Here is a 14,991-nt window from a genome sequence, read left to right as displayed (position 1 = left end):
CAGAGTGTCCCAGGAAACCACACCCAGCTTTGAGGCAGCAGGTTCTGACCCGTCTAAGAAACTGTAAATTACATTTGTCAGTCTTTTAACCTGTATTGGACACATCTGGGAACAGATAACTTCCTGGTGAATCCCCTTCCTTGCATTTACTTCCCTTACAAAGACATAGGAGGGCGGAGAAAAGGAATAACAGGGCATTTGTACAATATCCTGTGATATGCGAATAATGAATGGTGATTAAAACAATTGGAAATTCCCGCCCGAGAAGCCGCTGGTGAGGCAGAAACACCAGCAGAAACTAACCGAGGCATCCTAATAAAGAGAGGTCGGAAGGCAGGAGAGCTGAAGATGAGAGCTGTGACTCATGTGCCCACGTGTGGTGCCTGCAAGCTCTCCAGCCCGACAGCCCATGCGCTGCTAATGTGAGGGTCACCTTGGATTTCTTTCAGCCTGTGAGATCTCAAAATCACGCCAGAATCTGGAGCTTTGGGTTTCTGGGAACTTGGGTAATAGGTCTTCCAAAACACCGGACCAATGAAATACCAAGCTCCTAGGGAAGCAAAAGAAAGAGATACTGAAGAAGAAAACGCCCATCCATTTTCTTTAAATTACAGTACATTTATCAAGCACTCAGATGTGCCAGCCCGACTGGGAGATAGGGGTGGGGTGGCAGGAGGCTGAGATTTATTCTACGGGTTTGGAATTTTCAGTTTCAAGGGATGATTAATGGTGGTGAGTGGGGAAGAGGGGAAAAATGTGCAACCAAGATGTCGTTCTCAAACTCTAAGCATTTGTGATAAATAAGTTATAAGTGATTTTACTCAAGCAGTGGGGGGTTTCTCTGCTACTTTTATTACAGTAGAATAAGTGCCTCTAGTGGGGGCTCGGTAAGGAGGGTCCAGATTTCAAGTGTATACGTGGTTGAATCATTATCTTCTCATTCTGGCTCTCCCCCTCCAGCTGGTATATTTATCATTGAGGATGAGGAGGGATAGTTGAAAATGAAAGTCCAATGTGTGATGTAGCCTTGGCTGTGACCCTAGGAAACAGCATGTAATATAAATGGTCTCCTGCTGCAAAGATGGATAAGCCCTTTAGTGTTCCCTGGGCTCTGAGCCAGGTGGGCATTTTCTGGTATGAGGCACCGAAGGAGAGATATGAACTGTGGCCTGATCGTAGAACATACTGGGTTGGTCATCTCAAAGTCAGAGCAAAGAAACATAGTAAAATGTTAAAAGTCCACCCCCACGTGAGTCATTTAACCCTTACAAGGCTTCATCTGCTTTGTTTCTAAAAGGAGTTTGGATGAAAATCTGGGTTATTTAGACCCCAAATAAAAAATATAAACAACAGAAGTAGCATTAACAATTCATGAAGGAAGAATTGGCATATTCAATCATTAGAGTTGGGACGATTGGTTTGGTTTTCCATCTGGAAAAAAATAAACAAAAGAAATCCCTACCTACCACCATAAAGGGGAAAAAAAAAGTGGTTCCGATACAGATTCCCAGGTCCCATGTTGGGCCTACTGTAACTTAGAACTTCATCATTTTTAAAGCCCTCCACAGACCACTTAGAAACCCCTAGTCTGGACTACTAACTCCCAGGGGGCAGGAACTCCAGGGCTTTTTTTGACATTAAATCTTTTGCACCCTGGATGATGCCTGGAACATAATATGAACCCGGAAAATGTTTGAATGAATAGAAGATTTCAGATTCTAAAAGAAAAAAATGAATTTCTAAAAAAGATTGTACGTTTTTCTTTGGCTGTCATTGATAATGGAATAGATTGTCATATATGCAGAATTATTTGGGATACTGACCTGGCTGAAAACAGGAGAGAAGAACTGAACGGAGAAATTTTAGTAAGATCAACTTTTTCTTCTCAAAATCTAATTTACAGCTATTTGAAATTATTACACATACCTTGGGAGAAACTAGGCCCACCTCAAAATATTATTAAACCATATTTTAACTGTGGTCATGATTATTCCTTTTTCATTTATTAAGTGCCACGTTGTGTAGAAATACAATCTTTCCAGCACAAGTTTTTTTCCCTTCTTTTTTATTTATTAAGGTGTAACTTAAACATAATAAACTTCACCAATTTTAAGTGCACAGTTTTGCTGAATTGTGGCATTTGTGTACAACCTATAATCACCACCATGGTCAAGATACAGAATGGTTTTCTCATCCTACAAAGTCTCCTCTGCCCCTTTGTATTCCATCCCCTCCTCCCACCTCCATCCTTAGGGAACCGCTGATCTGTTTAGGGTCTAACGCTCAATTAAAATAACAGTAATATATACACTACCAAACGTAAAATAGATAGCTAGTGGGAAGCAGCCGCATAGCACAGGGAGATCAGCTCGTTGGTTTGTGACCACCTAGAGGGGTGGGATAAGGAGGGTGGGAGGGAGGGAGACGCAAGAGGGAAGAGATATGGGAACATATGTATATGTATAACTGATTCATTTTGTTATAAAGCAGAAACTAACATACCATTGTAAAGCAATTATACTCCAAAAAAGATGTTAAAAGAAAAATAACAGTAATCCGGACTTCCCTGGTGGTCCAGTGGTTAGGACCCTGCGCTTCCACTGCAGGGGGCCCGGGTTCAATCCCTGGTCAGGGAACGAAGATCCTGCAAGCCATGAGGTGCAGCCAAAAATAAAGTAACAGTAATCATAATTGTAGAATCAGGAACTTTAAAATATTTTTGCCAAAGAGGAGAAATGACAAAGAAATTGGTAACCTAGCCAGCCAGGCTGCAACCCCGAGATGGATTACAGCTTCACTTGACAGTGAATTAGCCCCCCTGGAGACCCAGGGTTGGAGGCCACGGGAGAGCGTGCCGAGGCTTCAGAGACCCAGTACCCCAATAATTTTTTACAGATAACATGGTAAGACCTTTTTTATGATTACAGAAAGAGAACGCAAGGTTTGACATACTCAGCTCAGATATACATCTGACAACTGGGTTTCTGAACATGCATCTGGACTCATTTTTAATCTGGTATCTTAAAAGAACCCCTGGGCCTTCCGATCTTTCTCAGAAGATTCTTAGTGACCATGCTGCTTGAAGATGAAGCATTCAAGTAAAGAAACTTCTGCCTCAGAGGATGTTTTCTTTCTCTGAGGCTATTAATTAAAAAGTTCAGAGTCCCTGGTTCCCACCAAGGTTTATAGCCCAAACTGAAACACAGGAATGGTAGTAAGTCTATGAGAAACTAAATGCGGCAAAGACAAGAATGTGGAGATTTTGTATGGTGCTGTTGGGAGGGTCATCAGTTCTGCTTCCATGTGGGCACCAGGCACTGTTGGGGTCCTGAGACTACCACTGAAAAAGACAGGCAAATTCCTGCTGCCTTCCTGTAGGCAGCAACTCGCATTCTGATACTGGGAGGTGGGAACAAATAACACGGGTCCTCTCAGAGAAGAGAGCAGGGATGAAGGGAAAGCAGGTACAGGATGGCTGGGGTAGGGGTGGGGTGAGCATTTTGGGTAGCTGGTCGGGGAAGACTGCTCTGAGGAGGTGATCTTTGAGCTGAGACCCAAATAACAAAAAGGAGCCAGCTATTGCTAGAGAAAGAGCATTTTAGAAATCAGGACCAGTACATGCAAAGGCCCTGAGGTTGGTATGTTCAAGAAAGAAGGCAAAGATGGCCCGAGCACAGTGACCAAGGTGGAGAGGGGTACAAGCTGAGGTTAGAGAGATAAGAAGTCTTGCTCCAAAAATGCAAACCTGAGCCCTCTTGAAAACAAAGTCACGAAGCCAGCTGTGCTGGTGCCCCTGTGCTCTGAGAGATGTGTCACTGCTGGGCCGTAGTTGAGAATGCTTACATTTGCAAAATCGCTTCTTATTTCCTCGGATACTGATGATAGATGAGCTGGCAGGGAAGGTAGAGCTTTTCTAGCCCAATCCCCTCATTTTACAAATGAGGGAACAGAGGCCCAAAGAGGGTAAAGTTCTTCCCTCATGACCCGGAGGAAATTTTTGCATTTCATTATCACAGGTTGAGAGATCAATTTCCACCCTATATAAAGAGCTGCTGGCTGGCCGCTCTGGTGCAGAGTGAATGGTGGGGGAGAGGGGTACAAGAGGAGGTTGACAAAAATCCAAACATTTGATCGCACACAGCAGCTAGGCTGTGGGAACACAGGCACGCCCATGCACTAAGTGGGAGGAGAAGTGAGTACAGCTCTCGAGCAGGCTAGTAGTTCTGGTAAAATGAAAGCACGAGGTTGGGCAAAAACTGGAAAGAACTCAAATGTCACTGAACAGGTGCCTGGATAAATAAATTGCAGTCTTTCCAGACAATGGAATACTACTCAGCAATAAAAGGGAGCAAACTGCTGATCCATGCAGTTGACTCTCAAACACGCTGAGCAGAAGCAGCCAGGTACGAGAGGGCGTAAGTAAGCACACCATTTTGCAGGAAGGTCTAAGTCAGACAAAGCTAATTTATAGTTTTCTGGGGCCAGGAGTGGAGCTCGACTGCAAAGGGCGCTGAGGGAACTTTTGGAGGTAATGGATATCTTTATATCTTGATTGTGGTGGTGTACATGTGCACACACATTTGTCAAAACTCTTAAGTAGGACCTTTTATAATGTGTGTAAATTATATCAAACTTAATTCTAAAAAATTTTTAAAGGAAGGGAAAAAGTAAAGCTTTTGGTTAAATTGCTATTTACGGGCTAAACAATTACCAAGCACCTCCATGTACAAGGCGCCATAACAGGTGCTGACCAGCTGTTGGTGCAGAACACGGTGGGACAGAGGCACCGACGCCAGCCCCTCTCTGTGAGCCCCATGATTCCCTCCGCCAGACAACTGGCCTCCCATCCTCTGCTCCCAGCCCATGAGCCACCCAGAGACCACAATCAGAACCCAAGTCAGGGAAGGGACAGTGGCTACTTAGAGGAAAAGTAGCTCTTCCTTTTGGTCTGAGAGGACCTAAAAATCCATAAAGCAAAAGGGATGGGAAGGAGATTGGGCTTGTTTGTGAATCAGGGCCCCATCCCGACTGGTGTGCACCCACCCCTCTGTTTAGTAACCAACCTCCATCTCTCTTGCTTGATAATGTTTGTTCAAATAATTTTGCTGAGCCCCAGTCTGAGGTATTAGCATTGTTTGGCTTTAACTTTCCACGTTCATTGACACAATATGTTTGTATCTAATTTCTGCAAGTTTTCCCGGCCTCCACTACTGCATGTATGTGTGAACAGGACATATGAAGTGGCCTGGGCAGGGGACAGCAGCTCTTTACAGATAAGCATGTCTCTCTACAGAAAGATGGTTTCTGTGTGTGGACTTTCACCTACAGTCATATTGTGAAGAGATGTGGCAGTTTCTCTCTATTTAATATTGCACAGATGGGTATCTGAAAACATACTGCTCCAGACACCTAGGATGTGGTGTAGTGTTTTTAATTTTTAGAAAAAGTAATCAGCCAAATAAGAGATGCGTGTCAATGCCCAGCCCTCAGTGGCTGGGTTCTTGCCCACAGGTGAGGATAATACTTTCATTTTGCATCATCCCACTTCTCAGACCTGGGGGAAGGAACAAAGGGGTCAAGGAGGTCATCCTCCTGGACCAACTGAGGGGACGGCAGCAGGTTGGCAACCCTAAATCATCCTGTTTACTCCATTTTTCTTCCTTCCTTCAGAAACTTATGAGATTGCTCTGCCACATGGAAGCAACATTACAGTCCTCATAAAGCCTGGGGCCCCAACTCTGCCAGCGAACCTATGTCAGATCATTTCTAAAAGACAGGTAACCGCATTGTCCATCAAAGCCGGAGAGACAGCAGTCTTTTCCTTTAGCTGCCAGGATCCAGAGAATCACTTTGTTGTCGAGATCCAGAAGAATATTGGTAAGTAAGCACTCATGGACTGTTTGGCCTCCCTGCCTCTCTTTTACACGCTAAGCCAGCCTCTACTGCTAGGGAGGTGAGATCTGTTCTGAAACTCCGCACTCTCTTTAGCTTTTATGTGGCCATTCACAGTTCTAAGTGCTTTACATGGTTTCAGTTTTTTAATCCTCAGAGCAGCCCTAGGAGAAGTTCTCAAAGAAAGTAACTTGCCTAAGATGGCACAGCTGGTGTGTAGCAGCAAGATGGGAGCCCAAGTATTCTGGATCCAGAGTCTTTGCCTGTAACCACTATGCCACACTGTTTTGTAACAGAGCTACGGATTCTCAGGTGATGCTCTGTCTGATGTGCTAAAAACATCTGGCTGAGCAGGAGCAAAAGTCAAGGGAGTTGGAGGACAGAAGAATTGGAAGGTTGAGAAGATAAGAGTGGGGAAATGGGTCCACAAGGCACAATGGGAAAAAAACAGCAGCTTTGCAGGCTGAGGGAGCTGGGTTTGACTTCAAGTGCCAGGGCTACTGATCATGTGGCCTGATTGCATGGCTTCATATGAGTTACTTAACTGCTCTGTGATTTAGTTTTCTGGTCTGTAACATAAGAATCATTGTACCAACCGATAGGGGTGTTTTGAGGAAGAAATAAAATTATGGATTGAGAGTGCATGACACACCAGAATTCAACAAACTACAGATATCTGGTATTATTAATCATAATTTGAGATAGAAGATTGACATAAGACACAATAATCAGGCAGAAAGAATTAAAGGTATACTTTCCCAATCATTTTAAGGTGGCATGCCAACTAGGAACTAATAGATATATCAATAACAGTGAGAACACTATTTTGATCTAATCAAAGCCATGCTCAGAAAACTTCTTCACCTTTAACTGAAAATAAATGAATTGGCAATAGATCATGGGAGAAGAAAAAGGATAAAATAAACCTTAAGAAGAAGGAATTCATAAAAATAAAAGGAGAAATTAAAGTACTTAAAACCAGTTTTAGGGCTTCCCTGGTGGCGCAGTGGTTGAGAGTCCACCTGCCGATGCAGGGGACACAGGTTCGTGCCCTGGTCTGGGAAGATCCACATGCCGCGGAGCGGCTGGGCCCGTGAGCCATGGCCGCTAGTTAGAGTTTTATAGAGTCCTATAAAACTCCAAGTAGCAGATAATTTCTATGATATTTAAACCATTCTAGAGGTAGGTTGACAAACCTTTTCTGTAAAAGACCAGAGAGTAAATATCTTAGGCATTATGTGCCAGATGGTCTCTGTCACAACTCCTCAGCTCTGCCATTACAGCACAAAATCAACCATAGACAATAGGTAAACAAATGGGCAATAAATATCCCACATTTATTTACAAGAACAGGTGTTTGGCTTGATTTGGCCATTTGCCAAACCCTAGTCTAGAGCACTGAAAGGGGTAAAGGTTCACAGTTCATTTTATAAGGCTCTTACCACCCTGATGTCAAAATCTTCCACCACATAAAAAAGAAAACCATAGACCAATCTCTTATGAATATACATACATGCCAAAAAAATCCTAAGTAAAATATAAATACATGAAACCCAAAAAATTGCATTAAAAGACTAACACAACAAGAGCAGGAGAGCTTATTGGAAGATGGAAGTTTAACGTACTGCTTTGTGTGATTAGGTGAAAGGGAAGAAACTGCATTTGATCATCTTAATAGATGGTCTTAAATGTTTTTAATAAAACGCCCTTAGTAAACCAGAAATAGAGGGATGTTTTCTTAATCCAATAAATTGTATCTATCAAAAACTGATAACAGGGACTTCCCTGGTGGCACAGTGGTTAAGAATCCGCCTGCCAATGCAGGGACACGGGATCGAGCCCTGGTCTGGGAAGATCCCATATGCCACAGAGCAACTAAGCCCGTGTGCCACAACTACTGAGCCTGCGCTCTAGAGCCCGTGAGCCACAACTACTGAGCCCACGTGCCACAACTACTGAAGCCCGTGCACCTAGAGCCCATGCTCCGCAACAAAAGAAGCCACTGCAATGAGAAGCCTGCATACCGTGACGAAGAGTAGCCTCTGCTTGCCACAACCAGAGAAAGCCCGCACACAACGAAGACCCAGTGCAGCCAAAAATAAATAAATAAAATAAAATTTAAAAAAAGACTTTATGCTTCCACTGCAGGGGGCATGGGTTCGATCCGTGGTGGGGAAAGTTCTGCATGCCTTGCGGTGCGGCCAGGAAAAAAAAAACTGATAGCAAATATATTTAACAGCCAGACATAGAAGCGTTACTAATAAATCAAGGAACAACATAAGGATTCTCACCATGCATGCTTTTGGTCACCATTATTCAAAAGTTCTAGTTAAGTATTTAATCTTAATAAATACATAGAATATATATGAAGCAAAATGTACAATCTTACTGAAAGACCAAAGAGAAGATGTAAATAAATGGAGAGATAGACCATGTTACTTGATGAAAATCTCAGTATTTTTTAAGTGTCATTTCTCCCCCAAATCAATTTATGAGTTTAAGTCAATTACAATTAAAATCTCAATGAAGCTTTTACAGAGTTGAGAAGACTATTGATATACTTAAGAATTCAAAGGAATACTGTGTTGCTATTAAAAGAATGAAGTAAATCTATGTATTTGACATGGAAAGATGCCCCAGGTCATTTTGTTCCATTGAAAACAATGCAGCTTTTAGTAGAATAGTTTGTATAGTTTAATCCCACTTAATTGAATACACATAATCATATGGAGCCCAAAGTCTGGGGGGTTAAACACCAAAATGCTAGCCTTATATTATTTCTATAGTGAGTAGGGGAGGGGGACAGGTGACATTCATTGTCTTTTTTCTGTTCTTCTGTAGTGTCATTTTTTTACAAGCATGCATTACTTTTACAACCAATTAAGCCAAGAAAGTGACTGCCCTCTTGAAAAAGGAGAAGGGTAATGGGACTTCCCTGGTGGTCCAGTGGTTAAGACTCAACCCTCCCAATGCAGGGTGCCCGGATTTGATCCCTGGTCAGGGAACTAGATCCCACATGCCACAACTAAGAGTTTGCATGCCGCAACTAAAAGATCCCGCATGCCGCAACAAAGATCCCACGTGCCGCAACTAAGACCCGGCGCAGCCAAATAAATAAATAAACATTATTTTTTAAAAAAAGGAAAAGGGTACCACAATCTTATCTCACAAGACACATCTCACAAGACCAGTCTCACACACAGACCACACACAGTTTACCATATAATAAAAACCCATGCTCACAATTTTTGAAAATGTTTTGAAAATAAAAATTTTAGATTATAAATCTAGACACTGGAATCAAGTTCAGTGTTCTGCTTGCCTCTTGTTTTTAAAATCCTTTCCTGAATAAACATTCTGAAAGTTTCAAAGTTTAGCTCCTCTGCAGTCATCCCTTCTTTTTTTTAATTATTATTTTTTAAAATTTTATTTTATATTAGAGTATAACTGATTTACAATGTCATCCCTTCTTGAATGGCCTCGTTAAAGCTAATGAAAGTAGAAGTCTGTGCTGGGGAAAATGAGGTGTGAATCGCTTCAGAAATTACACTTCTCCGTCCTCTGGGTAGGAATCATTTTAGTTATTTAACATTTTTGCACTGGACGGGGAGCAGAAAACTTGGAGGCATGCCCATCATTTTGACTACTCTTACTTGTGTATCCATTCTGAAAACAAAGCTCTTATCAACAAATTAAAAAGTGCTTGCACAACCTGACACCGCCAGGGTCTCATGGCTGGTGGCAGAGCCATGGCTGAGAGACGGGCCTTTTTGACTCCCGGTACTTGGTACGGAATTAAATCAGAGTCGCTTGGGTGGCCCAGGCATGTGTATTTTTTAAACGTCCTCCAAGTGAGTCTAGTGTGGAACCAGAGCTGTGAACCACTGCCTTAGTAGGGGTAAGTGATCCCACAAGAACACAGAACCCAGTAGGGCACATGGGAAGTGTAGTTGAAAACTTATGAAAGAGATGGCTTGATAGAAACAATGAAGTTTCCACGAGCTCCAAAAAATAGGTACTATCCTTACCTACACACAAAATATAATTTTAGCTGCATTTGTCACCTTGTTATCTAACCTTGTTTTATTGGTTAAGCAACGCAGTGCATTGGCAAGAACGGAAGTCGACCAAACACAGCCTGGGCTTTTGTCCTAGGAGTGTGTGCACTGCGAGCACCACACGACTCACCCAGACTCCAGGGCTGCTTTGCAAAAATTAGGGTTTTGACGTGATGACCTCAGAGGTCCTAGACAGCTCTGAAATTCTCCCATAATTCTATTTCGAGTTGGCAGTAGTTTCAAATACTCCACTGGAGCAGCAATAAAGCCTTGCAGATTATTATTACAGTGGCCAAAGTCCATTGCACCTTTCAGATTCCCTGCTGGAGACAACACAAGCCTCACTATTAGGCTGCCTGCTTTCTCTTAGTGCCTCCCTGATAGCAATGTTTCTCCCTTTGTTTTTTTTTTGTTTTTGTTTTTGTTTTTTTTGGCGGTACGCGGGCCTCTCACTGTTGCGGCCTCTCCCGTCGCGGAGCACAGGCTCCGGACGCGCAGGCTCAGCGGCCATGGCTCACGGGCCCAGCCGCTCCGCGGCATGTGGGATCTTCCCGGACCGGGACACGAACCTGTGTCCCCTGCATCAGCAGGCGGACTCTCAACCACTGCGCCACCAGGGAAGCCCTCTCCCTTTGTTTTAAAAAGGCTTAGGAAACAAAGTACGTCAAAGGATGTCATTAAGTGTTAGCCTTTGGGGAAAAAAAAATTCAACTGCAGTGGTAATGAAACACCAGCATTAAAGCCAGGAGGCAAGAAGATGACCTTGCCTCCAGGTTCCAGCCATTAAGGGGCTGTACATTCAGAGCGTACTCAGTCTGTTGATGAGTGTGTTGATGGAAAAACCAGTTTTAAAAGGTAGAGCTTGGCACAGCACCCTAAAAATTGAGAAATCATGACTCTTTTGGTATAGAGGAAGTAGGATATGTATGCCAAAGCACAGGCTCCACTGCAAAGGGCCTCCCTCTGGCTTTCAGTAGGGCCTGGGCAGAGATCCACCAACTGGACTAGCTTAATCTGGAAAACAGTGCGGGTCCCCCCTCCCCGACCCGCGCTATCCCAAAAGCAGAGTGTTCCTATGACATTTTTCACAAGCCAAAATGGCGTTAAGTCAAAGAAGCAATTACTTGTAGGACACATCTTGCTAACGGATGTGTAAAGTAATTTGAAATAAAGCACAAATGCTCACGGACAGAGTTCAGAGCTGTAGCAGCGTGGTGCTGAGATGCTGTGTCGTTCCCGGGGAAGGAGCTTGGCGGTGCCACTCTAGGGGTACCCACTGCCTCTGTAATGGCTCCCTCCAAAACAAACACTGAATGCTCTTTGCGCTTTCCTTTTTCATAAATGCAAAAATTCTCTTTGGATTTATTTTGGTTAGCGGAAACAAGTACCAATGCAAGTCTTTCGTAAAAGCAAAGTGGAATAAAGCGAACGTTCAAAAAGCAGGGGAGGGCTTCCCTGGTGGCGCAGTGGTTGAGAGTCCGCCTGCTGATGCAGGGGACGCGGGTTCGTGCCCCGGTCCGGGAGGATCCCACATGACGCGGAGCTGCTGGGCCGCTGAGCCTGCGCGTCCGGAGCCTGTGCTCCGTAACGGGAGAGGCCACAACAGTGAGAGGCCCACGTACCGCAAAAAAAAAAAAGCAGGGGAAACTTGTAGTTAGGAGGTGACTTGGGTCTGGTTCCCTAGAAGCAGAGCTTGACATGGGAATTCTTGTCTTTAAGTCATGAATCAAGAGAGTGCCCTGAGAAACCTGTGAAGAAGTGAGGAAAGCAGGGTGGAATGAGGACAGCAAAGATGTGGTTTTAGCTGCAGGCTGATCTGGAGCTTGAGTGACAATTGCCAGGCTGTGTCATGTGAATCAGGGATGTCAGGCTTTTCACTCCTCGGTTGGCAGTGATTGGCTGTGGGTTGACACCCCCTGCTGGGATGGGAATCAGGGGCAGGGAAACCTCTCAGGCTTTTCTGCCCCAAGGCAGCTCCCTCCAGCCAAGGCACTTCCCCAGAGAGGGATGCATCCATGAGCCGTTGGCAGCCAACTTTCATGTAGCCCGGAGATGGGTGGGCGCCCCAGAAAACCCCCCCTCCAAAGAGTTCACTATAGGGGCTGAGGAGGGGCAGTGAGTGGCCCAGTAGCGTTTGTGACCAGATTGTTTTGTGACTGTGTTTCAGACTGCATGTCAGGTCCATGTCCTTTTGGAGAGGTTCATCTTCAGCCCTCAATGTCAGTGTTGCCCACCCTCAACAGAACCTTCATCTGGGATGTCAAAGCTAACAAGAACATCGGTCTAGAACTGCAGTTCTCCCTCCCTCGCCTGAGGCAGATCGGGCGGGGGGAGAGCTGCCCGGACGGAGTCACTCACAGCATCAGCAGCCGCATTGACACCAAGATGGTCAGGATCGGAACCTTCTGCAGCAACGGCACTGTGTCCCGGATCAAAATGCAAGAGGGAGTGAAAATGGCCTTGGCCCTCCCGTGGTTCCACAAGAGAAAAGTCTCCGGCTTCAGCATCACAAACCGGTCGTCTATAAAACGTGAGCTCGCCGTGCCCTCCCCTCTGTTTGCTGAGGTTGAAACCTACAAAATGACGCTTGCTCTCCATCAGAAATGGTCAGATGTTGGCAATTGTGATTCCATCTGAATACCTTAAAGGAAGTCCCACTCTTCTGTAAGCATGTGGGCCAGTCCTGGTGTGAACCCACCCTCCTCTGTTAAACAAACCAGGTGGTGACTCTTTTGTCCTTTGTATGTGAGGCTTGTTTTCAAGAAATGAAATGGGACTGGCTCTACAGACCTTAATGACTGTTTCTCATGTCTTTTTCCCATCTTCTGTCTCTTTCACAGTTTCTAGCATTGTATCGGTATGCCAGATACAATTGTATCTGTATGCCAGAGCTGGCCCACAGCAGCTCATGAGTGCCAATTGTTGAGTGTTCTGGAATTTTGTGAGCTGGTATTAAACAGAGCCGTTACTAAAAATAAAATTATATAAACTTACAATTAAATAAATTAGTTTAGGAACAAAGGTAATAAGTACTCAAAACTCATTACTTCCTAGTTAATACACTGCATTTTACTATTTATGCTTTGAAGTTAGTTATGCCCATTGGATCTGTATGGTGAAAATCCTATGTGATGGTGAGAGGGCTGTCCATCTCCTTCCAACTCCACGTTCATCCATCTCCTGTTGGTAGCCTGAAATCAGCTATAGTGGGAGTCTTTACACCAAGGAAGTGGGCAGACACTACAAATTAAGGCTTTATTTTTTTTCCCCTGCTGGGTTGATTATTAAACATATACTCACACACCACTGATGTATCCTCATTCTCACTGTCTACCTTGAATTGAGTATAAACATGCCATATCCAGACCCAGTGCTCAGGACCTAAGACCCACTTTCACCTCTTCTCTAACCCCTGTCCCCACACCCATGGATGACCAGGGCAGGGTCTAATCACCTCCTATTCTCTCGTTTGGGTTCCACCCCCAACAGGCCTGTGCATCATCGAATCTGTGTTTGAAGGTGAAGGCTCCGCCACCCTGATGTCTGCCAACTACCCGGACGGCTTCCCCGAGGACGAGCTCATGACATGGCAGTTCATCATCCCCGCGCACCTGCGGGCGAGCGTCTCCTTCCTCCACTTCAATGTCTCCAACTGCGTGAAGAAGGAGGAGCGGGTTGAGTACTGCATCCCAGGCTCCACCACCAACCCCGAGGTGTTCAAGCTGAAGGACAAGCAGCCTGGGAACATAGCCGGGAACTTCAACCTCTCTCTGCAGGGCTGTGACCAAGATGCCCAAAATCCAGGCATTCTCCGGCTGCAGTTTCAAGTATTGGTCCAACATCCACAAAATGAAAGCAGTAAGTAAGCCCCACTTTCCTTCCCCTCCCCCTCCTCCAGTGCCTTCTTTCCTTCCTGGGTAGTCTGCTTGGGCTGAGGTTCCCTTCCTACTTCTTGTCTGTGGCTCTGGCACACTTGGACTCTGGACCCTGTAAGACTTTCAGGAAGTGCGTTGCTAGGCAGTGAGACCAGGTCACTGGTGAATGCCGGGCATACTGTTCCACTTCAGCACAGTAAGAAGCTAAGATGATCTTGCATTCGGGGTGATACGTTGTTTTTAATGAAGACATTGGAAGGTTACCTTCTAGAGCTCATGTCTTGACTGACCCTACAGTGTGGATCAGGATGTCACCAGCACCGTGAGCAGTGATGATAACACTTTTATTGTCTGAGTGCCAAGCCCTGCCCTAAGCACACCACTCACATGGTCTCAGCTAATCCTTATTACAGCCTTGCAGGGGAGACAGGAATTACCTTCATTTATTGATGAGAAACCAGAAGTTTCAGAAAGGTTATGGAACTAGCCCAGTATCACACAGCTTGCCAGGAGCAGAGCAATCTCAGAACCCAGAGCCCGTGCTTCTGGACCACGCAGAACCCCAGGTTCTGTGAGAATGAGGTTGTGTATCATTCCACACACATTTACTGAGATGCCGTGACTACAGCGAGGCTGTATGCCCAGGGCACAACACTGAAGGAGGCACCCGCTCTGAGGAGCTCCCTCTCACAGAGGCTCTCACCCTCAGGGTTGTGTCAGTTCAAGGTCAGTCCCCGAGAGTAAGCACCTCCTTAAAACTTACTCTCTGGGATTGCCCTTGCTTCACGGAGAGGAGTGGCAGGGATCCTGAGAAAAAGGTACAGGATGAGTTCGGAGTGGCTATTCCTGGGGCTCATCTATGAGCTGGAGTCTGTGAGTTGTGACAGGTGGTCTTGAACCAGGACATCTGTGATGTGTGCTGACGATGGGGTCTGCCCACAGAGTCGATTCTCATCCTTGTTTTTGATATTATTTACTTCCGGGAAGTAGACAGAACCAGGCAGAGAAATTGAGAATGTGAAATGGCATGGCTGATAAACACCTGAAAAGTGACCACGTGGGATCCACTCCCAGCGTTGCCCATCTGACACTGTCTTGGGAGTGCCCGCTCGGCACCCACCTGGAGCCCAGCTCCTCAGGAAGCCTCAGTTCCTTCATATCTTGAC

At 45.1% G+C, this 14,991-nt stretch overlaps 1 protein-coding gene across 1 annotated transcript in view; it reads left to right on the top strand.

Annotated features, from left to right (window-relative positions):
- The window catches only part of CDCP1 (CUB domain containing protein 1), a gene marked incomplete at both ends in the record, with an annotated part of 52,649 nt that overhangs the window by 19,037 nt on the left and 18,621 nt on the right, over positions 1–14,991 (top strand). The window contains 3 exons of the mRNA XM_082664435.1: positions 5,671–5,877; positions 12,118–12,480; positions 13,440–13,808. Coding sequence (XP_082520561.1) covers positions 5,671–5,877; positions 12,118–12,480; positions 13,440–13,808 — 939 coding nt within the window. The remainder of the gene's footprint in view (positions 1–5,670; positions 5,878–12,117; positions 12,481–13,439; positions 13,809–14,991) is intronic.

The sequence above is a fragment of the Grampus griseus genome, assembly GCF_964374135.1.
Source record: "Grampus griseus genome assembly, chromosome: 10".
Taxonomy (NCBI): domain Eukaryota; kingdom Metazoa; phylum Chordata; class Mammalia; order Artiodactyla; family Delphinidae; genus Grampus; species Grampus griseus.
Note: the sequence above shows the minus strand (reverse complement) of the source record. Positions and strands in the feature narration are given on the sequence as shown.